General features: G+C 44.7%; 1 protein-coding gene across 1 annotated transcript; it reads left to right on the top strand.

Annotated features, from left to right (window-relative positions):
* Positions 1-318: 318 nt before the first annotated feature.
* LOC120053632 (mitofusin-1-like) lies at positions 319-24,114 on the top strand. Its single transcript, XM_039000784.1, has 18 exons — positions 319-482; positions 1,255-1,396; positions 1,536-1,671; positions 3,810-3,972; positions 4,417-4,541; positions 4,996-5,104; positions 6,927-7,034; positions 10,160-10,313; positions 11,022-11,089; positions 12,327-12,448; positions 12,730-12,856; positions 13,076-13,180; positions 13,373-13,475; positions 14,750-14,976; positions 19,054-19,221; positions 19,525-19,721; positions 23,132-23,266; positions 23,553-24,114. The coding sequence occupies exons 2-18, from the start codon at positions 1,276-1,278 to the stop codon at positions 23,620-23,622; spliced, it is 2,238 nt and encodes a 745-aa protein (XP_038856712.1). The 5' UTR covers positions 319-482; positions 1,255-1,275; the 3' UTR covers positions 23,623-24,114.

Raw genomic sequence — 24,114 nt, 5'->3', positions numbered from 1 at the left:
GCAGCTGTTTGGTAATGACGTTGACATACATATCTTGCAACGACATATTTTCAACTTTGGTCCTGAGCTGTTGCAGACAGCATCTTCTTAATTAATAATCTTGGCGCACGGATCCCCTTTAGTGGGATAATTGTCGTCAATATTGTATGTACAGTTGAAGAACTCTTGACTCTAGGTTTTAATGCACTCAGTCAAAACAATACTTGGGCCCTTGCCAAAGGTGAGAGGGGGACACCAACTAGTTGGTTGCATTCTTTGGCCATTGATTGGATGACTCATGGTCACATGTCAACTCGTTGACATATAGTTCCACCCCTTTGCCCTGACCGTTTGGAGCTGCTTGGACTGAGTAATAAATGAATTGTTAGCTAGCGACCTGTAGCAATCGCCTTACAAAATATTGACTATTCATTATCGGAAATAAGGTTTACTCCTGTCTGTGGTATGAAAAGGTAGCTTTGGCCATCTCGCCTGAAGTTGTGGTAAGGGGAATTCAATTGACTACCATGAAGATAGCTAACGTTAGCTAGTTAGCTGACATAAGACAATGACACGCGTTACAAAACAGCTGAATTTCAATAATGCGAAATAACACCAATTTGTTAGTTAGCAATGTGATATAACAAATAACATTTTGTAATGTAAAGAAATTCCAATGTTTGGTAGGTAGTTGATTTCCGCTAATGACTTGTTAGCTAGCTGGGTGCAAATAGCTAACGTTACCAACCCAGCCACATTCTTTCAGCCAAGATGTTTGTTGACATGTCATTCAATATCTGTCGCTTGTCAGTGTACGGTTACTCAACCTTTAGCTAGTTGCTAATGTTTTGTCGACTGCTGGAATGTTTTGTAGCCAACCACAGTGTTTTCATTTGCTAACCAGATCCTGTTAACCAACCCAGACATGTAGCTAGTTGTGTCATACATAAGTCTTACAATAGTAACAGCTGTTATTTTGCTTTGACTCATGAAGGCTGATATGGAATTATTATAATTATTTTAAGTTGTGGTGTGAATGTCTGTTAGCTGACCAGCTGTGTTCATTGGGAAAGTGATGATGATGATGATGATAATAATGCTAAGTATCTAGCATGGTCCAGGCACATGCTCGGGCATCACGGCTAGTCAATGTCAAGGAACAGACTTGTCAGTATTTGGGGATAAGGACAACTTGCAGTGTATAATGAGGTAGTGCACTAAGTATGATGTACATTCCACCCGTTTTGTAATGTGCATACTTTCTCTCTCGATCAGATCAAATCAGAAAGCTGAAGCATGGATTCGCCTCATGACGACTACTCTCCACTCAAACGCTTTGTAGTGGCCAAGAAAAAGATAAGTGACGTGTTTGATCAACTGCTGGAGTATGTGAAGGAAGGTTCTGTGTTTGTAGAAGGTGAGTGTGCTGTATAGTAAATCAGATGCGTCAGCCACATTTTGAATGTCGAAGGAAGTAGTCGAATGCAGAAAGGGTTTGCTTTTTGTTATGTTGTGAGTACACTGTTCTCTCAATTTTTCTTTGTTTGATTTGTCAGAAACTTGTCGGAATGATGCCTTAGAGAACATTGCAAGTCGGGAGCAACAGGCGCAGATTCGGGCGTATGCTGGCAAACTGCAAACTATAAAAGATGTGCTGGCACGCAGACACATGAAGGTGGCCTTCTTTGGCAGGTAAATGCTTATAGTCTGCTGCATTTTGATTTCTCCACTTTTGCATTTATTTTGATTTTAAGTTTCCCGGCTAGAACTGAAGTGTGCAACCACATTTGAGCAAAGATCAATGGATCATGACATTGAGTTTGGCCTTTATTGATCAGTTAACATTGTTCATGTTACACCATTGCATACTAGGCACTGTATTGTACTGTAGTAGACACTTGGTGTCCCAAGCTTTCAGCTTTGCTAATTGAGGATGATGAAGAAAAGGTGCCGTTCTGCTTTCACTTTCCGTTTTACTGCTGGTTCATTGAAGCATACTTTTGTTTAAACTGCTCTGCGCCATCAGGCTTTTCTCATGAAACCAATCCTCTTTATGAATAGTCTCAACCGATGTGGTAATTTATCATTCTGTATGTGCTAACTAGCTATTTGACAAGATTCATAATGATAAATTGCCTACTCATAAGCCAGTAAACCATAACGGATTGAAATTCCTGTAGTTATTTCCTCATGAGATTGTATGTACAGTTGAAGTCGGAAGTTTACATACACTTAGGTTGGAGTCATTAAAAGTCGTTTTTCAACTACTCCACACATTTCTTGTTAGCAAACTATAGTTTTGGCAAGTCTGTTAGGACATCTACTTGGTGCATGACACAAGTAATTTTTCCAACAATTGTTTAGAGATTATTTCACTTATAATTCACTGTATCACAATTCCAGTGGATCAGAAGTTTACATGCACTAAATTGACTATGCCTTTAAACAGCTTGGAAAATTCAAGAAAATGATGTTATGGCTTTAGAAGCTTCTGATAGGCTAATTGACATCATTTGAGTCAATTGGAGGTGTACCTGTGGATGTATTTCAAAGCCTACCTTCAAACTCTGCCTCTTTGCTTGACATCATGGGAAAAGCAATCAGCCAAGACCTTGGGAAAATAAGGTTTGGACCTCCAAGCCTGGTTCATCCTTGGGAGCAATTTCTGAAGGTACCACGTTCATATGTACAAACAATAGTACGCAAGTATAAACACCATGGGACCATGCAGCCGTCATACCGCTCAGGAAGGAGCGTTCATCTCCTAGAGATGAACGTACTTTGGTGCGAGAAGTGCAAATCAGTCCCAGAACAAGAAGGACCTTGTGAAGATGCTGGAGGAAACGGGTACAAAAGTATCTATATCCACAGTAAAACGAGGCCTATATCGTCAGAACCTGAAAGGCCGCTCAGCAAGGAAGAAGCCACTGCTCCCAAACCGCCATTTAAAAGCCAGACTACGGTTTGCAACTGCACATGGGGACAAAGATTGTACTTTTTTGAGAAATGTACTCTGGTCTGATGAAACAAAAATAGAACTGTTTGGCCATAAATTACCATCGTTATGTTTGGAGGAAAAAGGGAGAGGCTTGCAAGCCGAAGAACACCATCCCAACCGTGAAGCACGGGGGTGGCAGCATCATGTTGTGGGGGTGCTTTGCACTTCACAAAATAGATGGCATCATGAGGAAGTAAAATTGTGTGGATATATTGAAGCAACATCTCAAGACATGAGTCAGGAAGTTAAAGCTCAGTTGTAAGTGGGTCTTCCAAATGGACAATGACGCCAAGCATACTTCCAAAGTAGTGGCAAAATGGCTTAAGGACAACAGTCAAGGTATTGGAGTGGCCATCACAAAGCCCTGACCTCAATCCTATAGAAAATTTGTGGGCAGAACTGAAGTGTGTGTGAGCAAGGAGGCCTACAAACCTGACGCAGTTACACCAGCTCTGTCAGGAGGAATGGGCCAAAATTCACCCAACTTATTGTGGAAGGCTACCCTGAACGTTTGACCCAAGTTAAACGATTTTAAGGCAATGATACCAAATACTAATTGAGTGCATGTAAACTTCTGACCCACTGGGAATGTGATGAAAGAAATAAAAGCTGAAAACTCTCTCCACTATTATTCTGACATTTCACTTTCTTAAAATAGTGTTGATTCTGACTGACCTAAGACAGGGAATTTTTACTAGGATTAAATGTCAGGAATTGTGAAACTGAGTTTAAATGTATTTGGCTAAGGTGTATGTGAACTTCTGACTTAAACTGTATGTTTGATTGAAATGAGGAGTCACTATAGACCTCTTACGTTGTGTTCTTTGCTTAGGACGAGTAATGGGAAGAGTACAGTGGTGAATGCCATGCTGAGGGACCGGGTGCTGCCCAGTGGCATGGGTCACACCACCAACTGCTTCCTGAGTGTGGAGGGCACGGACTCGAACAATGCCTACCTCAAGACGGAGGGCTCAGAGGAGGAGAAGAGCATCAAGGTAAGTTCTCTGGAGATGTGGATATACTGGCTGGAAGATTAGGCTAGCTTCTCTTACCACTCATACAGTGGGCTTTACACCCTCAGTGGAGTTGGAAACGTGCTACCTGATTGAGTTACTTAGAGATGAACTCTTCTTACCACTCATACATAGTACCCTCAGTCACGTTTTTCTTTCTGACCCTCTAAGCAATTCATTATTAAACAACTTTAGTCTAGATAAGATTATTATGCCGTCCTCAACTTTGACCTAAGACACAGCCTCAACTTTGACCTAAGACACAGCCTCAACTTTGACCTAAGACACAGCCTCAACTTTGACCTAAGACACAGCCTCAACTTTGACCTAAGACACAGCCTCATTATATACAAGTTGTCAGTCGGGCAGCATTTGAGTGACTTGAAATCCATTTAAATTATACTATGACTCCCTCTTTCTCTCCAGACTGTGAACCAGCTGGGTCATGCGCTGCACATGGACCAGAGTCTGGATGCAGGCTGCCTGGTCCGAGTCTTCTGGCCCAAGACCAAGTGTGCCCTGCTCCGAGACGACCTGGTCCTTGTAGACAGGTACAGTAACGTTACCCTGACAACGCTACCACACCTTTCAATTACACCGCTGGTCTTAACAACTTGTACAGTGCTCCAGAGCTTTACGAATAGCAATATATACACGGTTGTCTGTTATGGTTATTTGATCAGGCACTGATGATTGTTATATACACAGATCACCTATCAACTAAACACCGACAAAGGCTGAAAAAGTGAACCCACATTAATCTTTTTTTGCTTTTCTGTGTGCCTCCCTGTTTGAGGATTGCAATTTTACCTCTGTAGCTTGCTTGGAGTCCATACAGTATGCTCTGTACTATTGCTAAGTAGGATAACTAGAATAGCCATCAACCACCAGTGTCCCAAGCCCCATGTTAAGGATTGACCATCAGTAAACGGAGGTTGATTAGGCTGTATTACTCTGAGAAGCAGTGACCTTGACGTGCTCTAAAACATCCTCCATCTTCTTTAGCCCTGGGACAGATGTCACCACGCAGCTGGACAGCTGGATCGACAAGTTCTGCCTGGACGCTGACGTCTTTGTGCTGGTGGCCAACTCTGAATCAACCCTCATGAACACGGTAACGGAGCTCACAATCTGACCAATCCCAACCGGCTCTAGACAGAGCTGACCAGTCAATGCGTCCACCTGAAAGATTGACAAACTTGTCTTGTACCAGAGCTTCAGGATTGCAGATAGCTGTGTGCTCATGGATTTTTCTAATGGATTCCTTGTAGTTCTTTTTCCACCGAGCATCCTGGTCTTTTTGGAGATGGGAAATACGAAAGGATTTGATTTAGTCATGTTAACAGTTCTATCAAGAGGTTTATGTGTTCTAGAAAGTAAAAATGTTAAGCTTATTTGACGCAGCTACACTGAACAAAAATAAAAGAAAGTTTAAAATATATATATATTTAATTTAACCTTTATTTAACTAGGCAAGTCAGTTAAGAACAAATTCTTATATACAACGCGCAAACCCGACAACGCTGGGCCAATTGTGCACCACCATATGGGACTCCCAATCACGGCTGGATGTGATACAGCTTGAAATCGAACCAGTGACTGTAGTGACGCCTCTTGCACTGAGATGCAGTGCCTTAGACTGCTGCGCCACTCTGAAGCCCAGGTGGATGGATTATCTTGGCAAAGGAGAAATGCGCACTAACAGGGATGTAAACAGATTTGTGCACAACATTTGAGAGAAATAAGCTTTTTGTGCGTATGGAACATTTCTGGGAACTTTTATTTCAGCTCATGAAACATGGGACCAACACTTTACCTGTTGCATTTTATATTTTAGTACAGAAGGAATTGTCAACATATTTTATATATAATATATATATGTGCTTTTTTAAGGTAATCTTTGCAAATTAAGCAGCTTGTGTAGGCTGGTTAAGGGGTTGTAACTTTAACTGTGAGGATTGGTATGTCAAGTGACAGTAAAGGAAGTGTTTTCTTTCCAAAGCTTGTTAGTCATCAGTGTTAGGATACGGCCGGCTCCATTTTGCGCCAGCACTTAGGCCCAGCTCTGTTTGTCTGCCGATGCATTCATGTTATGTCAGAGGCACGTAGTCAATCACTGGGCTCTCTCGTTATCTGTGCCAAATCTCTTCAAGGGACAGATCCCATTTCCCCCTCTCCTCACTTACCGTTTTGACTATGCACCCTAGGATACCCAGCCTCTGATTTCAATCACAGAACCCAGTATATTGTAAGCGCTCTAAAGTACATTAGATTAGTGTTGTTAGACTGTGATAATGCGATGCACCTGGACACACACTTGTTACGCAGATGAAGTGAAGAAGCATTTGTTCTGCTTTAGTTTAGGTAGTAAACTCCACTGTTTGATAAATAACAGACAATAACAGGTTTTCAGTGACTTGAGACCTCTTCCTAGCTTATTAGCTATGTCATAACCTACAGTATCTTCGTGACCTTTAACAAATGCCTATCTCCTTCCCCGATAGACTGAGTGAAAGTTTGTACTGCAACCTTCTCTATAGTAAGGGTGTGTTTATGTATGTGGGACACTTGCGCGCACACACACGCTGTATTTACACAGAACTGCATTGGGACACCTTATCTCTGAATTGTTTGTAAAGGTTAAACACATGGGGAAGTCTGGTGTAGACTGTAACGTTTGACTCCAAGCATGTGCCCCTGGCAACGAGGTTTCCAGCCTTGTCAGCCAGCTGTCTGTGTCCTTCTTCCATTATCTATACCCCGCTCTCTCTTCCAACTGTCCTGTAAAATTTAAATCAATAAAATAAAAAAGGAATTGAGTTCTCCTTACACACAAATATAATTAGATACAAAATAAAGGTTAACACTACACTTTGGTTTTAAGACTTAATTAGTGCACTAACAATTCGTGACCTTGCATTTGTCTTGTTTTCCAGGAGAAGCATTTCTTCCACAAGGTGAACGAGAAGCTCTCCAAACCCAACATCTTCATTCTCAACAACCGCTGGGACGCCTCAGCCAATGAGCCGGAGTACATGGAGGATGTGAGTGACTTACCAACAATAACTGGACATTAATGGAAATTAAGAATTAGTTTAAGTGGAAATTACCTTGTTAACCTCTCTTGGGCACGTGAGACGGTAGCGTCCCACCTCTTCAACAGCCAGTGAAACTGCTGGGTGCCAAATTCAAATACAGAAATACACATGATAAAAATTCAGAAAACAAAACATATTTTACATAGGTTTAAAGATTAACTTCTTGTGAATCCAACCACGGTGTCAGATTTAAAAATGCTTTATGGCGAAAGCATACCTTACGATTATTTGAGAACATAGCCCACTAGACAATTCATTACAAACAGTAACCAGCCAAGTAGAACAGTTACACACGTCAGAAATAGAGATACAATTAATCCCTTTGATCGTCATATGGTTGCACTCAGCAGACATTCATTTACTCAATAAATGTTCCTTTAGTTCGATAAAGTCTCTTTATATCCAAAAACCTCTGTTTTGTTTGCGGTTTCTTCAGTAATCCACAGGCTCAAACGCAGTCAAAACAGGAAGACAAAAATCAAAATTGTATCTGTAAAGTTCATAGAAACATGTCAAACAATGTTTATATTCAAACCTCAGGTTGTTTTTAGCCTAAATAATCGATAATATTTCAACCGGACAATAACGTCGTCAATTTTAAAAGGTAAACAAGAAACGCACTCTCTCGGTCGTGCGCATGAAAAGGCTCTGTGACACTTTAGGGTCCACTCATTCCGACTGCTCTTCTTCATTTTTCAGAATACAAGCCTGAAACTATTTCTAAAGACTGTTGACATCTAGTGGAAGGCATAGAAACTGCAATTTGAGTCCTAAGTCAATGGATACTGTAATGGCATTGAATAGAAAACTACAAAAAAAAATAATAATACTTCCTGAATGGATTTTTCTCAGGTTTTTGCCTGCCAAGTCAGTTCTGTTATACTCAGACACTATTTTAACAGTTTTGCAAACTTTAGAGTTTTCTATCCAAATCTACCAGTTATATGCATATCATATCTTCTGGGCCCGAGAAGCAGGCAGTTTAATTTGGGCATGCATTTCATCCAAAATTCCGAATGCTGCCCCCTACCCTAGAGAAGTTAACTGGAGTAATAAATCAAAATGTGTGTGACCTGACATGGCTGACTCCACTAATTTTAAGGGGTGTCCACATTTGTGTGTCTGTATTGTATGTCAATTTACAGTAACTAATCAAAGCTGGTGCACATTCTCCTGATTGATGGACCGGGAGTCACTTAGAATCAACTTGGCTACTGTATTGTGGTCGCAGTATTGACGACAAATGCTACTGTCATTTCAATAAATCAGTAAAGTACTTCAATAAAGTAGCCTACCTTAGGCTGGCTGTCATGTTCCAGTAGACCTAAATTAGTTTCTTTTTCTTTTCCATTTTTCTACTGTGATTATTTTAGCTCACGACTGCATGCATTGCATGATCAATGTTGCAAATGTGAAGTGATTGATCATGTAGGCCTGTTGGATGTTCAAAATATATGTATTTTTATTTCTAGAATCGGATACTTATATGAATGAATAGGCAGTTCCGTCTTAATTCTGGTATTAGGCAATCGGGTATCAATTACACACATATTAATCCCTTCCGTTTTTTTGTTTCTTTCTATAGCCTCTGCTGTAGTAATATGCTGCAGTTGATTGATTAGGTCAGAGTGATGTCAAAGTCCATTGTTTCAGAACGCCAAACTTCCAAAACGTTCATAAGTACTTTGCAAACTGTTGGTTTAAAATTCATATCGCTTATTTTTGTGGATCAAATGTTCGTAACTGGAATGAGAAATAATACTATGGTGCCTGGTGAATGTTTTTCCCTGTTCCATATACAGAGCCTCCAGAAATTATTCATACCTCTTGACTTATTCCACATTTTTGTTACAGGCTGAAATCAAAAGGGATTAAATATTTTCTTTCACCCATCTTCACACACTATCCCATAATGACAACGTGAAAAAAAGTTTTTAGAGATTTTTGCACATATTGAAACAGGAACTACAGAAATCTTTTTTTTCCATAAGTATTCACACCGATAAGTCTTTCTGGGTCAGTCTCTAAGAGCTTTGCACACCTGGATTGTATAATTTTTGTTAAATTCTTCAAGCTCTGTCAAGTTGGTTGTTGATCATGGCTAGACAGCCATTTTCAGGTCTTGCCATAGATTTTCAAGCAGATTTTAAGTTAGAACTGTAACTAGGCCACTCTGCAACATTCCGTGTTGCCTTGGTAATCAACTCGTGTATATTTGTCCTTCTGTTTTAGGTTTATTTTCCTGCTGAAAGGAGAATTTGTCTGTCTGGAAAGCAGACTGATCCAGGTTTTCCTCTAGGATTTTGCCTGTGCCTAGCTCTATTCCGTTTCTCTTTTCATCATAAACTCCCTAGTCCTTTCCATAACATGATGCAGCCGCCACCATGCTTGAAAATAGTGATGTGTTGTTGGATTTGCCCCAAACATTGCAATTTATATTTTTCTTGCAGTTTTACTGCAAACAGGATGCATGTTTGGGAATTTCATTTTTTTATTGAACCTTTTTATTTAACTAGGCAAGCCTTTCGGTTACTGGCCCAACGCTCTAACCACTAGGTTACCTGCCGCCCCATTTTAAATTTGGGGTGTAACTCAACAAAATGTGAATCAAGTTGAGGGGTGTGAATAGTTTAAAGCCACCTTTTTTAATTTTAAGATGGAGGGGAGGGGATTCAACTTTAATTTTCAAATAAATATAGTTAAACAAATGTACCCTAAATATAACATTTTAAACTGCTACTGGGTATTAATTTTAGAACCAGAACGGAATGGTCGGGAGAAGATTTATTTCCAAAGGTTCCAAGCTGTCACAACCATTAGTGTGAGACTTGGTTGTCACCAAAGCTGTGCTGTATTCTTTCAGTATGTCATAGTTAATATTCAAAGATGCATTACACACTCAAACATATATATTTTTCAACAAGTATGACAACCGTGGACATTTGCATTACAATGAATCGTTACCCAGAATTCCATGATCATGCACAGCTCTGGAGTTTCTGTTATTGCTATGGGCTTTTAACATTGTGGTGATGTTGCTGTGACGATGCCGTAACGTTCCCCTCCTACAGGTTCGAAAGCAGCACACGGACCGCTGCGTCAACTTCCTGGTGGAGGAGCTGAAGGTGCTGGACCGGGAGCAGGCGCCCAACCACATCTTCTTTGTGTCAGCCAAGGAGGTGCTTAACTCCCGCATGCAGCGCGCCCAGGGTATGCCAGAGTCTGGTAAGCCCGGCCGGGGGTGGTCAAATGGGGGGTGGGGGTGTAGGCAAGCGTGTGTGTCCACTGTGGTCAAACCAGGTGTTGGTGGTTGGGTGTGTACTGTGGAAGGATTGGGTGTGTACTGTGTAGGTGACTGTGGATAGATTGGGTGTGTGGGGTGAGCAAGCAGGCTCACTCAGGCCATGGGTTTTGTCCTGTCCACACTGTCCCTGATAGGCTTCTCCAAATTAGATCCACAGTGTCCCCTCCAAACAACACCTCCCCAGCCAAACTATAAAACTAACTGAAACTTCACTATCAACTCTTGTCAACACCAGCTACATGGGATCAAGGCACTTATGCAGTCCATTGGCTCACATGCTCCAACATAAACTTTTTTGTTTGGGTGGTGTCTGTCTTGAGCTCTGTTTTTAGCCTGGCGTCCATCTTCTCCGTCTGATGTAGTTTCTGATCCTTTCTAGGTTAAAGGGATATTTCACTTTGGAACTTTCAGCAGATTTTCAACTTACCACCGTTCAAAAGCGAGTGGACCAAAGCGGTGCTCCGCAGAGCTCTTTCCCCATGCTTTTTAATTCACTGCTAACTGATACAAAAGTGAAATGTCCCCTTTTTTAAATTATTTATTTGTGTAGTAGTTTATAGGCATAATGGTACTAGACTCAGTTTTGGAGAGATGTGGTGATCTTTGGATGACAATATGACGTTTCCCAGGTGGAGCTTTAGCCGAAGGTTTCCAGGAGAGGCTCAAGGAGTTCCAGAGTTTCGAGAGAATATTTGAGGCAAGTGTTTGTGTGTGGTTGTGACAATGTCTAACACCCCTCGTTCTCAAGCCTCCGAAGGTTTTGATGATTTAAATACAACTAATTTAATAAGAGAGCCCCACAGTATGAATGTAAAATGAAATGACAGAAGTACATTAATGTATTCCAAGCAATCAAGATGACAGTTAAAACAATGTGTAGTCAAGTCAAACCGTGGCGGGTCCTCAAGGTGCAGCCCAGGACATTCGGAACATGCAGAGCACGGCATACCAGGCTCTGTCTCTCTGTGAATTCTCTGGACTGGCTTTTCCAGTGGGACTCTGAACATCGTGTTGGACGAGGGACAGAACTGTGTCAAAGTGTGTGCTTGTAATGGTAGAGTAAAGATTAGCAATAGAGAATTCCTTGTCTAAAGCTCAGCTTAGTTACGCTGCCCCATACCATTTACCTCTATAGGGTCGAACACCTGAAGGGAAAGCTGTGTAATGGATAGGAGGTTAACTAGATTATATTCCGTGCCTCTGCAGATAGTAGTGTTGAACCATTCTAATCACTGTATCTCTATGATCATGTGCTGTGAGAAACAACTAGTCTTTCCAACTCATCACCGCACTACTCGTCTCTCCACCAATCACGCGTCTCCAAACCAAGCCCGCCCCGCTGACTCCCTGCTTAGGCCAATCAATGTGCATATTACCATCAATCTGCGTCTTCATTGCTGAAGTCTAGATTTGCTTTGGCGAGGATCATCAATTTCTTTCAGTTTAATTTTCATTCTGTTCACTGTCATTTGTTGCATTCTGTTCTGTTGCCTGCATTTTGTCTGGTCAGTTTTATGTTCAGGAAATACTAATCTCCCTTAGAATTGCTGTACTTCTATGATTTTGCTATGTTTACACTAACACGTTACTGAGAGCCTAAGAACCAAGGGGCTGTGACTTGAGATGCAGAGCTGCTGCTGTCATTTTTATTTAAAAACAAATTCCCCACTTGATTGATTTCACAAAATCCTTCATAAATTGCAGCAGCAGGTGTATATCTTGTCCTTTTTTTGTCCTGCCTATACCCTTTTCACACTCGTGCTGACCCGAACCAAACTGTTCTGGCTTCACATGGTCCTTTTCAAACTATGGTGGATGCTTATGGCGCAATCAGGCCAGCACAGCTTGGTTGGGCTCGACTCAGTAGGTTGAAAAGCCCAGTAGGTCGTGTCGCAGCCCCCCGTCACAGTAACGTGTGTTATATGGCCTCCCAGGAGTGTATCTCGCAGTCAGCAGTGAAAACAAAGTTTGAACAGCACACTATCAGGGCCAAGCAGATCACTGAAACGGTCAAAGCCATCATGGACGCCATCAACATCAAGGCAGCAGAGAAGAGGTGAGTGTTCTCTGATCCATCCGCTCACAGCCCATCCCTCTTCTTCCTGGATGTTCTGTTTATTCAGTCATTCCCAAATGTTTTGTATGGAAACGGTAACATTTATGATTTAGCATTTTTGTCCAATGACTAAGATGTTTTGGAATGTTAGGTGGGTTCCAACAGGGCAGGCCCAGTACATTTCTAAGTAGTATGGATATTGGAATACAAACCTTTGCACATCCTGTGGAAGCACTGATCTACTACGTGTCTCACCTTACCACTTCCTGTGTGTCGTCTAGAGTGGCCTCATTGGAGGACCGTGAGTACCAGATGGACCGTTTGGCGTTTGTGACGAACCAGCTCCAGCTGCTCATAGAAGACATCAAGAAGAAGATCAAGGCTGTCACAGTGGAGGTGGAGAGCAAGGTAAACCGTGGCCATGGAATAACATGACTGTTTACAATATGTTTTGAAATCCCTTAAAGCCTCATAACACTGCAGGGGATGGCCTTTCCTGGTCATGCTGCCAACAGCATTTTATGGATTTAATACAGCACGAATCCTCAATCCATTCCAAGGGTTACTTACCCCAGATGGTTAAAAATGTTTGTTTTAGCCAGGTACTGACACAACTGTTTTCTCAAGGTGTCCAGTGCCATGGGCGAAGAGATTTGTCGTCTCAACGTGCTCATTGAGGAGTTCCACTCGGACTTCCACCCCTCGCCCCACATCCTCAAGCTCTACAAATCAGTGAGTTTGAGTACCGTTACACCAATGACTGACACACAGGTCTTCTCCATGAAATGGAAGCGTTGTCACTGATGTAGCACACGTAGCATTTAGGTTAGGAGCATCAGGACTCTATAACATCTCAGTAGTGACCTCTCTTCTACGCACTCTGTTTCTGTAACCACTCCATGACCACCTGACCCTCCCTTACAGGAGCTGCTGAGCCACATCGAGGAGGGCATGGGTAAGAACCTGGCCTTCCGCTGCTCCAACGCTGTCAACGCCTCCGTGCAGTCCTCCCAGAGAGACATGATCGGTAGGTAGGGAGCAGTCCTCCCTCCCAGAGAGACCTGATCGGTAGGTAGGGAGCAGTCCTCCCTCCCAGAGAGACCTGATCGGTAGAGAGACCTGATCGGTAGATAGGGAGCAGTCCTCCCTCCCAGAGAGACCTGATCGGTAGGTAGGGAGCAGTCCTCCCTCCCAGAGAGACCTGATCGGTAGGTAGGGAGCAGTCCTCCCTCCCAGAGAGACCTGATCGGTAGGTAGGGAGCAGTCCTCCCTCCCAGAGAGACCTGATCGGTAGGTAGGGAGCAGTCCTCCCTCCCAGAGAGACCTGATCGGTAGGTAGGGAGCAGTCCTCCCTCCCAGAGAGACCTGATCGGTAGGTAGGGAGCAGTCCTCCCTCCCAGAGAGACCTGATCGGTAGGTAGGGAGCAGTCCTCCCTCCCAGAGAGACCTGATCGGTAGGTAGGGAGCAGTCCTCCCTCCCAGAGAGACGTGATCGGTAGGTAGGGAGCAGTCCTCCCTCCCAGAGAGACGTGATTGGTAAATGTAAAAAAATAAATAAATGTAAATTGGTAGGTAGTTGGTGCACCATGTAACACAACCCCATAATAAATACTATATTTAGGCTAGCCCTGGTCATGTCTGGTCTCGGATCTGTTAGCACAAACTTATCTGGGATCAGGTTTCGGTCATGACACCTGCTCATAGCCCCCCCAAGTGTTTGTCATGAGGTGTGTGTGTGTGTGTGACACGGCCACCAATCATAAAGCAGACTGACGTCAATGTTATTGACCTCTATAATGTTCAGGACTGGGACTATTGCAGAAGGGAGTAAACCAATTGAATGAGAGGAAAGTACACCTAGCACAAAAGGATTGTTCCATATTGCTCTCTTCTCACCCATCTATTCCTCTTGGATCATTGTGTATTTAGACACTTATGGAAAGGAGGGCCATTTTTGTAACAGTTGAATAGGGTGCCAATTCAGGTTCTATAACACAGCTTCCACTGATCCAGTTCTGTCAAATCTCTGACTTCAAGGAAATCAGGAAGCATTCAAAGTGTTTGGGTCTGATGTCATCTAGACCCTTCAAACTTAACTCTGGACTTGAAGACAGTTCAGTTCCACTGTTTTTTGTCCCCCCATTGTACCCGTTTAATTAGGGACTGATTTAGACCTGGGACACCAGGTGGGTGCAATGAATGATCAGGTAGAACAGAACCAACAGGCTCTCAACTCGTAGGGTTAGTTGAATACCCCTGCTCTAGATTGGTGTCATTCTTTCCTTGTTTTCCCACCACCAGAGAGTCTGCAGCCTCTGCTGCCCCCTGCTGTTCAGAACCAGATACAGATGCTGGTACCCTGTCACAAGTTTGACCTGAGCTACGACCTGAACTGTGCCACGCTCTGCTCGGACTTCCAGGAAAACATAGAGTTCCAGTTCTCGATGGGTTGGACGGCGCTGGTCAACCGCTTCCTGGGGCCCACCAACGCCAATCGGGCCCTCATGCTAGTCGACCAGAACTTCCCGGTAAGGTGGCTCCAGGGTTGAAGTTTCCCCTAGGTGCAGAGCTAGAATCAGCTTCCTCTACCAATCTTACCCATAACCATTGGTGAGTGGGGGAAATACAAAACTGACCCAAGATCAGCGTGTAGGGGGCAACTTCACCTTACGTAAGGCATAACGGTGAGAAATGATGGGGATAGATGTCATCTGTAGTGTATTATGTTGTATAAAAGGTATGACATGTTATGACTGTACTAGATGGTTAAGAGTTGTGATGCTGGTTGACCAGCATCTTCAGGTAACCACAGTTAAAACACATGGGTGGGTTGAATGGTAACTCCAGAGTGCAGGGTCCACCTCTCTCACTGCCTCTTCCATCTGTGTCTTCATCTGTGTCCACCTCTGTTTCCATGTCTAATCAAGCATCACAAACCCCAAGGCTGAGGAACAGTTGTTGGTGAGGGTTGGTGATATGTTCTTGGTGTTGTATAGATAGTTTTGGTCATGAAGTGTATGTGGACACCTGCTTGTCAAACATCTCATTCCAAAATCATGGGCATTAATATGGAGTTGGTCCCCCCCCTATAACAGCCTCTGGGAAGGCTTTCCACTAGATGTTGGAATATTTCTGCAGGGACTTGCTTCCGTTCAGCCACAAGAGCATTAGTGAGGTCGGGTGCTGATGTTGGGCAATTAGCCCTGGCTCGCAGTCGGCATTTCAATTAATTCCAAAGGTGTTTGATAGGGGTTGAGGTCAGGGCTCTGTGCAGGCCAGTCAAAGTTGGAAGCACAGAATTGTCTGGAAAGTCATTGTATGCTGTAGCATTACGATTTCCCTTCACTGGAGCTAAGGGGCCCAGCCCGAACCATGAAAAACAGCCCCAGACCATTATTCCTCCTCCACCAAACTTTACAGTTGGCGCTATGCAGTGGGGCTGGTAGCGTTCTCCTGGTATCTGCCAAAACAAGATTTGTTCGCTGGACTGCCAGATGGTGAAGCGTGATTATCGCTCCAGAGAACCTGTGTCTATTGCTCCAGAGTCCAATGGCGGCCAGCTTTACACCACTCCAGTCGACGCTTTGCATTGCACTTGTGTGTGCGGCTACTCGGCCATGGAAACCCATTTCATAAAGCTCCCAATGACCAATTATTGTGCTGACGTTGCTTCCGGAGGCAGTTTGGAACTCTGTAGGGAATGTTGCAAAAAAGGACTTACGATTTTTACACACTACGTGCTTCAGCACTTGGTGGCCCCGTTCTGTGAGCTTGTGTGGCCTACCACTTCACAGCTGAGCCGTTGTTGCGCCTAAACGTTTCCACTGCACAATAACACTACTTAAAGTTGACCAGAGCAGCTCAAGCAGAGCAGAAATTTGATGGACTAACTTGTTGGAAAGGTGGCTTCCTATGACGGGCCACGTTGAAAGTCACTGAGCTCTTCAATAAGGCCATTCTACTGCCAATGTTTGTCTATGGAGATTGCATGGCTGCGTGCTCAATTTTATACCTGTCAGCAATGGGTGTGGCTGAAATATCAGAGTCCACTAATTTGAAGGGGTGTCCACATACTTTTATGTGTATGTATACAGTACCAGTCAAAGGTTTGGACACCTACTCATCAAATCAAACTTTATTTGTCACATGCGCAGAATACAGCAAGTGTAGACTTTACTGTGAAATGCTTACTTACAAGCCCTTAACCAACAGTGCAGTTCAAGTAGAGTAAAGAAAATATTTACCAAGTAGACTTAAATAAAAAGTAACACAATAAGAAGAACAACGAGGCTATATACAGGGGGCACCGGTACCGAGTCAGTGTGTTGGGGTACAGGCTGGTTGAGGTAATCTGTACATGTAGGTGGGGGTAAAGGGATCATGCATAGGTAACAAACAGCGAGTAGCAACAGTGTACAAAAGGGAGGGGGGGGTCGATGTAAATCAAATCAAACTTGAAAATAAACTTGATTTGATTTACATCGACCCCCCCCCCCCTCCCTTTTGTACACTGTTGCTACTCGCTGTTTGTTACCTATGCATGATCCCTTTACCCCCACCTACATGTACAGATGTAAAAAGTCCAGTAGCGAGCTTATTAATTGTTCAGCAGTCTTATGGCTTGGGGGGGGGGTAGAAGCTGTTGAGGAGCCTTTTGGTCCTAGGCTTGGTGTTCCGGTAGCGCTTGCCGTGTGGTTGCAGAGAAAAGTCTAACTTGGGTGACTGGAGTCTGCCAATTTTATGGGCTTTCCTGACACTGCCATTCAAGGGTTTTTCTTTATTTGTACTATTTTCTACATTGGAGAATACTAGTGAAGACATCTATGAAATAACACATGGAATCATGTAGTAACCAAAAAAGTGTTAAACAAATCAAAATATATTTTAGATTCTTCCAAATAGCCACCTTTTTGCCTTGACAGCTTTGCACACTCTTGGCATTCTCTCAACCAGCTTCACCTGGAAAGCTTTTCCAACAATCTTGAAGGAGTTCCCACATATGCTGAGCACTTGTTGGCTGCTTTTCCTTTACTCTGCCGTCCAAACCATCTCAATTGGGTTGAGGTCGGGGGATTGTGGAGGCCAGGTCATCTGATGCAGCGCTCCGTCTTGGTCAAATAGTGCTTCCACAGCCTGGAGCTGTGTTGGGTCATTGTCCTGTTGAAAAACAAATGATAGTCCCACTAAGTGCAAACCAGATGGGCTGGTGTATCGCTGCAGAATGCTGTGGTAGCCATGCTGGTTAAGTGTGCCTTGAATTCTAAATAAATCACTGACAGTGTCACCAGCAAAGCACCTCCATGCTTCATGGTGGGAACCACATGCAGAGATCATCCGTTCACCTAGTCTGCGTCTCACAAAGACACGGCGGTTGGAACCAAAAATCTCAAATTTGGACTCCAGACCAAAGGACAGATTTCCACCTGTCTAATGTCCATTGCTCGTGTTTCTTGGCCCAAGCAAGTCTTCTTATTAGTGTCCTTTTAGTAGTGGTTTCTTTGCAGCAATTCGACCATGAAGGTCTGATTCACACAGTCTCCTCTGAACAGTTGATGTTGAGATGTGTCAGTTACTTGAACTCTGTAGAATTTATTTGGGCTGCAATTTCTGAGGTGCAGTTAACTCTAATGAACTTATCCTCTGCAGCAGAGGTAACTCTGGGTCTTCCTTTCCTGTGGCGGTCTTCATGAGAGCCAGTTTCATCATAGCGCTTGATGGGTTTTTGCGACTAAAAGTTTCTTCAAGTGCAAAGTTCTTAATGTTCCGTGTTGACTGACCTTCATGTCTTAAAGTAATGATGGACTGTCGTTTCTCTTTGCTTATTTGAGCTGTTCTTGCCATATTATGGACTTGATCTTTTACCAAATAGGGCTATCTTCTGTATACCACCCCTACCTTGTCACAACACAACTGATTTGGCTCAAACGCGTTAAGAAGGAAAGAAATTCCACAAATGTAACTTTTAACAAGGCACACCTGTTAATTGAAATGACTACCTCATGAATCTGGTTGAGAGAATGCCAAGAGTGTGCAAAGCTGTCATCTAGGCAAAGGGTGGCTACTTTGAAGAATCTCAAATATGTAAAATATATATTTTGATTTATTTAACTTTTTTTTTTTTTGGTTACTACATGTTTCCATGTGTTATTTCAGTTTTCATGTCTTCACTATTCTACAATGTAGAAAATAGTCAAAATAAAGAAAAACCCTTGACTGTGTAGGTGTCCCAACTTTTGACTGGTACTGTCTATGTTTAAACATGACTGAAATAGATGCATAGTAGATGTGTTTTAACATGTAATGAATGATATAGAATAGACATGCCATTGATACCTCTTCAAAATATGAATTAAATGTGTCGTTCTCTTTCTGTTCCATTCATATATTCTGGCTTTTATTAAAGTTACCGAAATTCTAAATTACATGTGCCGTTTGACCAGTGAAACAATGGATCAGTTTGGAACCCAGGTTATCATTAGTGGTTCTTTTATTCAAATTAACTGGTAGTTAATTTCCTACATCGTCTCAATAACATCCCAGGTTTAGTATGTAATATTAGGAATCCCACCACACTCAGTAAGCCTGTGTCTGTCTCTCCTGTTCAGATGACGCGCTCCCTGTCCACCACACCCTCCAGCGGACCCTCCAGTGTTGCCGTTGCCCAGCCCCAGGACACCACGCTCTCCCAGGAGGACCTGATGATGTCCATGGCCACCAACGTGGCCTCCCTCGCCTCCCGCACGTCCATGAGTATGGTCATCGTCGGAGGAGTGGTGAGTAGTTGTCTTTCTGCACCCACCCTCCAGGTCACCAATCTGGCAACCTGTTTAGTTATACAGGGCTACACTGTATGGCTGGGGCTTTAATCCAGCTGTAAGGGGCAGATGGCAGAATACTTTATTTTTCCTCACAAAAATACAACTTTGTTTTTCCAGAATGTAGGTGGGTGCTGCTCTTCAACTTCCCTTCAATGTTTTGGAAACTATTTTATAACAACACCCCCAGATTAGGCCTGTCAACCCATAGAGGTACACTGCTCAAACTACAACCCACCTCCTCTCCCGTGTGTGTCCTAGGTGTGGCGGACGGTGGGCTGGCGGCTCATAGCCCTGTCGGCCTCCATGTACGGCCTGCTCTACCTGTGGGAGAAGCTCACGTGGACCACCAAGGCCAAGGAGCGTGCCCTGAAGCGCCAGTTTGTGGACTACGCTACAGAGAAGCTGCAGCTGATTGTCAGCTTCACCAGTGCCAACTGCAGCCACCAGGTCCAGCAGTAAGTACAGTCTGCACCTCTGGGAATGAGGATACTCTCTTAAAGGGGAAGTTTCCCCTGACATCAAGGTTTGTTTCTATTGTAGACTGCTTTTGAGGTATGAAAATTTACATTTTACATTTAAGTCATTTAGCAGACGCTCTTATCCAGAGCGACTTACAAATTGGTGCATTCACCTTATGATATCCAGTGGAGCAACCACTTTACAATAGTGCATCTAAATCTTTTAAGGGGGGGGGGGGGGGGGTTAGAAGGATTACTTTATCCTATCCTAGGTATTCCTTAAAGAGGTGGGGTTTCAGGTGTCTCCGGAAGGTGGTGATTGACTCCGCTGACCTGGCGTCGTGAGGGAGTTTGTTCCACCATTGGGGTGCCGGAGCAGCGAACAGTTTTGACTGGGCTGAGCGGGAACTGTACTTCCTCAGAGGTAGGGAGGCGAGCAGGCCAGAGGTGGATGAACGCAGTGCCCTTGTTTGGGTGTAGGGCCTGATCAGAGCCTGAAGGTACGGAGGTGCCGTTCCCCTCACAGCTCCGTAGGCAAGCACCATGGTCTTGTAGCGGATGCGAGCTTCAACTGGAAGCCAGTGGAGAGAGCGGAGGAGCGGGGTGACGTGAGAGAACTTGGGAAGGTTGAACACCAAACGGGCTGCGGCGTTCTGGATGAGTTGTAGGGGTTTAATGGCACAGGCAGGGAGCCCAGCCAACAGCGAGTTGCAGTAATCCAGACGGGAGATGACAAGTGCCTGGATTAGGACCTGCGCCGCTTCCTGTGTGAGGCAGGGTCGTACTCTGCGAATGTTGTAGAGCATGAACCTACAGGAACGGGTCACCGCCTTGATGTTAGTTGAGAACGACAGGGTGTTGTCCAGGATCACGCCAAGGTTCTTAGCACTCTGGGAGGAGGACACAATGGAGTTGTCAACCGTGATGGCGAGATCATGGAACGGGCAGTCCTTCCCCGGGAGGAAGAGCAGCTCCGTCTTGCCGAGGTTCAGCTTGAGGTGGTGATCCGTCATCCACACTGATATGTCTGCCAGACATGCAGAGATGCGATTCGCCACCTGGTTATCAGAAGGGGGAAAGGAGAAGATTAATTGTGTGTCGTCTGCATAGCAATGATAGGAGAGACCATGTGAGGATATGACAGAGCCAAGTGACTTGGTGTATAGCGAGAATAGGAGAGGGCCTAGAACAGAGCCCTGGGGGACACCAGTGGTGAGAGCACGTGGTGCGGAGACAGATTCTCGCCACGCCACCTGGTAGGAGCGACCTGTCAGGTAGGACGCAATCCAAGCGTGGGCCGCGCCGGAGATGCCCAACTCGGAGAGGGTGGAGAGGAGGATCTGATGGTTCACAGTATCAAAGGCAGCCGATAGGTCTAGAAGGATGAGAGCAGAGGAGAGAGAGTTAGCTTTAGCAGTGCGGAGCGCCTCCGTGATACAGAGAAGAGCAGTCTCAGTTGAATGACTAGTCTTGAAACCTGACTGATTTGGATCAAGAAGGTCATTCTGAGAGAGATAGCAGGAGAGCTGGCCAAGGACGGCACGTTCAAGAGTTTTGGAGAGAAAAGAAAGAAGGGATACTGGTCTGTAGTTGTTGGCATCGGAGGGATCGAGTGTAGGTTTTCAGAAGGGGTGCAACTCTCGCTCTCTTGAAGACGGAAGGGACGTAGCCAGCGGTCAAGGATGAGTTGATGAGCGAGGTGAGGTAAGGGAGGAGGTCTCCGGAAATGGTCTGGAGAAGAGGGGATAGGGTCAAGCGGGCAGGTTGTTGGGCGGCCGGCCGTCACAAGACGCGAGATTTCATCTGGAGAGAGAGGGGAGAAAGAGGTCAAAGCACAGGGTAGGGCAGTGTGAGCAGAACCAGCGGTGTCGTTTGACTTAGCAAACGAGGATCGGATGTCGTCGACCTTCTTTTCAAAATGGTTGACGAAGTCATCTGCAGAGAGGGAGGAGGGGGGGGAGGGGGAGGAGGATTCAGGAGGGAGGAGAAGGTGGCAAAGAGCTTCCTAGGGTTAGAGGCAGATGCTTGGAATTTAGAGTGGTAGAAAGTGGCTTTAGCAGCAGAGACAGAAGAGGAAAATGTAGAGAGGAGGGAGTGAAAGGATGCCAGGTCCGCAGGGAGGCGAGTTTTCCTCCATTTCCGCTCGGCTGCCCGGAGCCCTGTTCTGTGAGCTCGCAATGAGTCGTCGAGCCACGGAGCAGGAGGGGAGGACCGAGCCGGCCTGGAGGATAGGGGACATAGAGAGTCAAAGGATGCAGAAAGGGAGGAGAGGAGGGTTGAGGAGGCAGAATCAGGAGATAGGTTGGAGAAGGTTTGAGCAGAGGGAAGAGATGATAGGATGGAAGAGGAGAGAGTAGCGGGGGAGAGAGAGCGAAGGTTGGGACGGCGCGATACCATCCGAGTAGGGGCAGAGTGGGAAGTGTTGGATGAGAGGGAAAAGGATACAAGGTAGTGGTCGGAGACTTGGAGGGGAGTTGCAATGAGATTAGTGGAAGAACAGCATCTAGTAAAGATGAGGTCAAGCGTATTGCCTGCCTTGTGAGTAGGGGGGGAAGGTGAGAGGGTGAGGTCAAAAGAGGAGAGGAGTGGAAAGGAGGCAGAGAGGAATGAGTCAAAGGTAGACGTGGGGAGGTTAAAGTCACCCAGAACTGTGAGAGGTGAGCCATCCTCAGGAAAGGAACTTATCAAGGCGTCAAGCTCATTGATGAACTCTCCAAGGGAACCTGGAGGGCGATTAAATGATAAGGATGTTAAGCTTGAAAGGGCTGGTAACTGTGACAGCATGGAATTCAAAGGAGGCGAAAGACAGATGGGTCAGGGGAGAAAGAGAGAATGTCCACTTGGGAGAGATGAGGATCCCAGTGCCACCACCCCGCTGACCAGAAGCTCTCGGGGTGTGCGAGAACACGTGGGCAGACGAGGAGAGAGCAGTAGGAGTAGCAGTGTTATCTGTGGTAATCCATGTTTCCGTCAGTGCCAAGAAGTCGAGGGACTGGAGGGAAGCATAGGCTGAGATGAACTCTGCCTTGTTGGCCGCAGATCGGCAGTTCCAGAGGCTGCCGGAGACCTGGAACTCCGTGGGTCGTGCGCGCTGGGACCACCAGGTTAGAGGGGCAGCGGCCACACTGCCACTCTGGCTGTCAGTCAATATTCCTGTGTCATCTGTCGAGGTAGACCTTGTGGTGTTCATTCAGACAAATCTGCAGGCCTCAATCCCAGTACAGTAACTCATAGTTGAGCCTCGTATGTAGATGTTTCTGAAGACACTTCCTTTATGAATCAATTCACTACTGATGTATTGTATGGGGCTGAATCTGCTGATAGACAAATCTACGCTCCCACCCCATCTTTTCTGTGAAGTGGGTAATAAAATAAGTGATGCATGCTTTGATCTTTGCGTTGCCCAGGGAGATGGCCACGACCTTTGCTCGGCTGTGTCAGCAGGTTGACCTGACAAAGAGGGAGTTGGAGGGAGAAATCAGCCGACTGACAGCCAAGGTCCAGACTCTGGAGACCGTCCAGTGCCGCTCCAAGATCCTCCGGTCAGTCTAGCTATCTCCTGGGTCCAGTGTTACCCCTGCCATTGCCACCCCTGCATAGCTCTGTAAAAATAGTTCACCCCCCAATGGTTTGCATTTAACATTTTTGATGCCCGTGGTGCTTTGCCTCGAATGTAATTTCTTCACCATTGGTTATATTGAGGGTTAAAGGTCAGTTGTAACCTTAACTGCATGTGTAGGTGTTTTGACCTCAGTTATAATTGGTTCAACAACAATATTGTACCAATAGGTGTGATCTGTTTGTAACAGCTTTTCCCCATGGTTTCAGGCACAAAGCCACAGAGTTGGAGAGGCAGTTGGAGACTTTTACAGACCAATATCTGAATCCCCATCATTGATGGACTGGTCCTCTTCACTGGAGCTTGTCTTGGCATTGACTCGCCATGCCTGGACTCCCCCTCAATAGTATTCCTACTGGAATTTCCACACCTCAAAACAGATGTTTCTCCAAGAGATTTGTGGAAGTGTCCAGTCCTCCACACACATTGAAGGATTTTGCAGAGAACAAACTGCCTGTTTGTTGAACTAACACAACTGCCTGTATTAAACTCAAACTGAATCAGTTGTGCGAATACAGTTCCAAAGTTAAAACCTGGGCGCTGTATCCTGTACATTGTTTTCTACTGCTCTTTTAACTGAATATGCCTTTTACTCATGAAGTAAATGTGTGTTTAGACAAATGTAGGCATGTGATTTTCATTCAGTGCTGAATTTGTTCTGGTTCACCCTTGGTACTGGTACCCCCATTGTATATAAAAAGACAATTTGGAAAGTATTCAGACAGCCTTATTCTTTTGCTTATCGATCTACACACAATACCCCATCAAGGC

The sequence above is a fragment of the Salvelinus namaycush genome, chromosome 9 (genome assembly GCF_016432855.1).
Source record: "Salvelinus namaycush isolate Seneca chromosome 9, SaNama_1.0, whole genome shotgun sequence".
NCBI lineage: Eukaryota > Metazoa > Chordata > Actinopteri > Salmoniformes > Salmonidae > Salvelinus > Salvelinus namaycush.
Note: the sequence above shows the minus strand (reverse complement) of the source record. Positions and strands in the feature narration are given on the sequence as shown.

Excerpts from the sequence above, each read along its gene's own strand:
- LOC120053632 (XM_039000784.1), top strand. The coding sequence starts at position 1,276 with ATGGATTCGCCTCATGACGACTACTCTCCACTCAAACGCTTTGTAGTG. Across the intron at positions 1,397-1,535 it reads AGGTTCTGTGTTTGTAGAAG|AAACTTGTCGGAATGATGCC; the intron begins GTGAGTGTGCTG and ends TTGATTTGTCAG. Across the intron at positions 19,722-23,131 it reads TGCAGCCACCAGGTCCAGCA|GGAGATGGCCACGACCTTTG; the intron begins GTAAGTACAGTC and ends TGCGTTGCCCAG.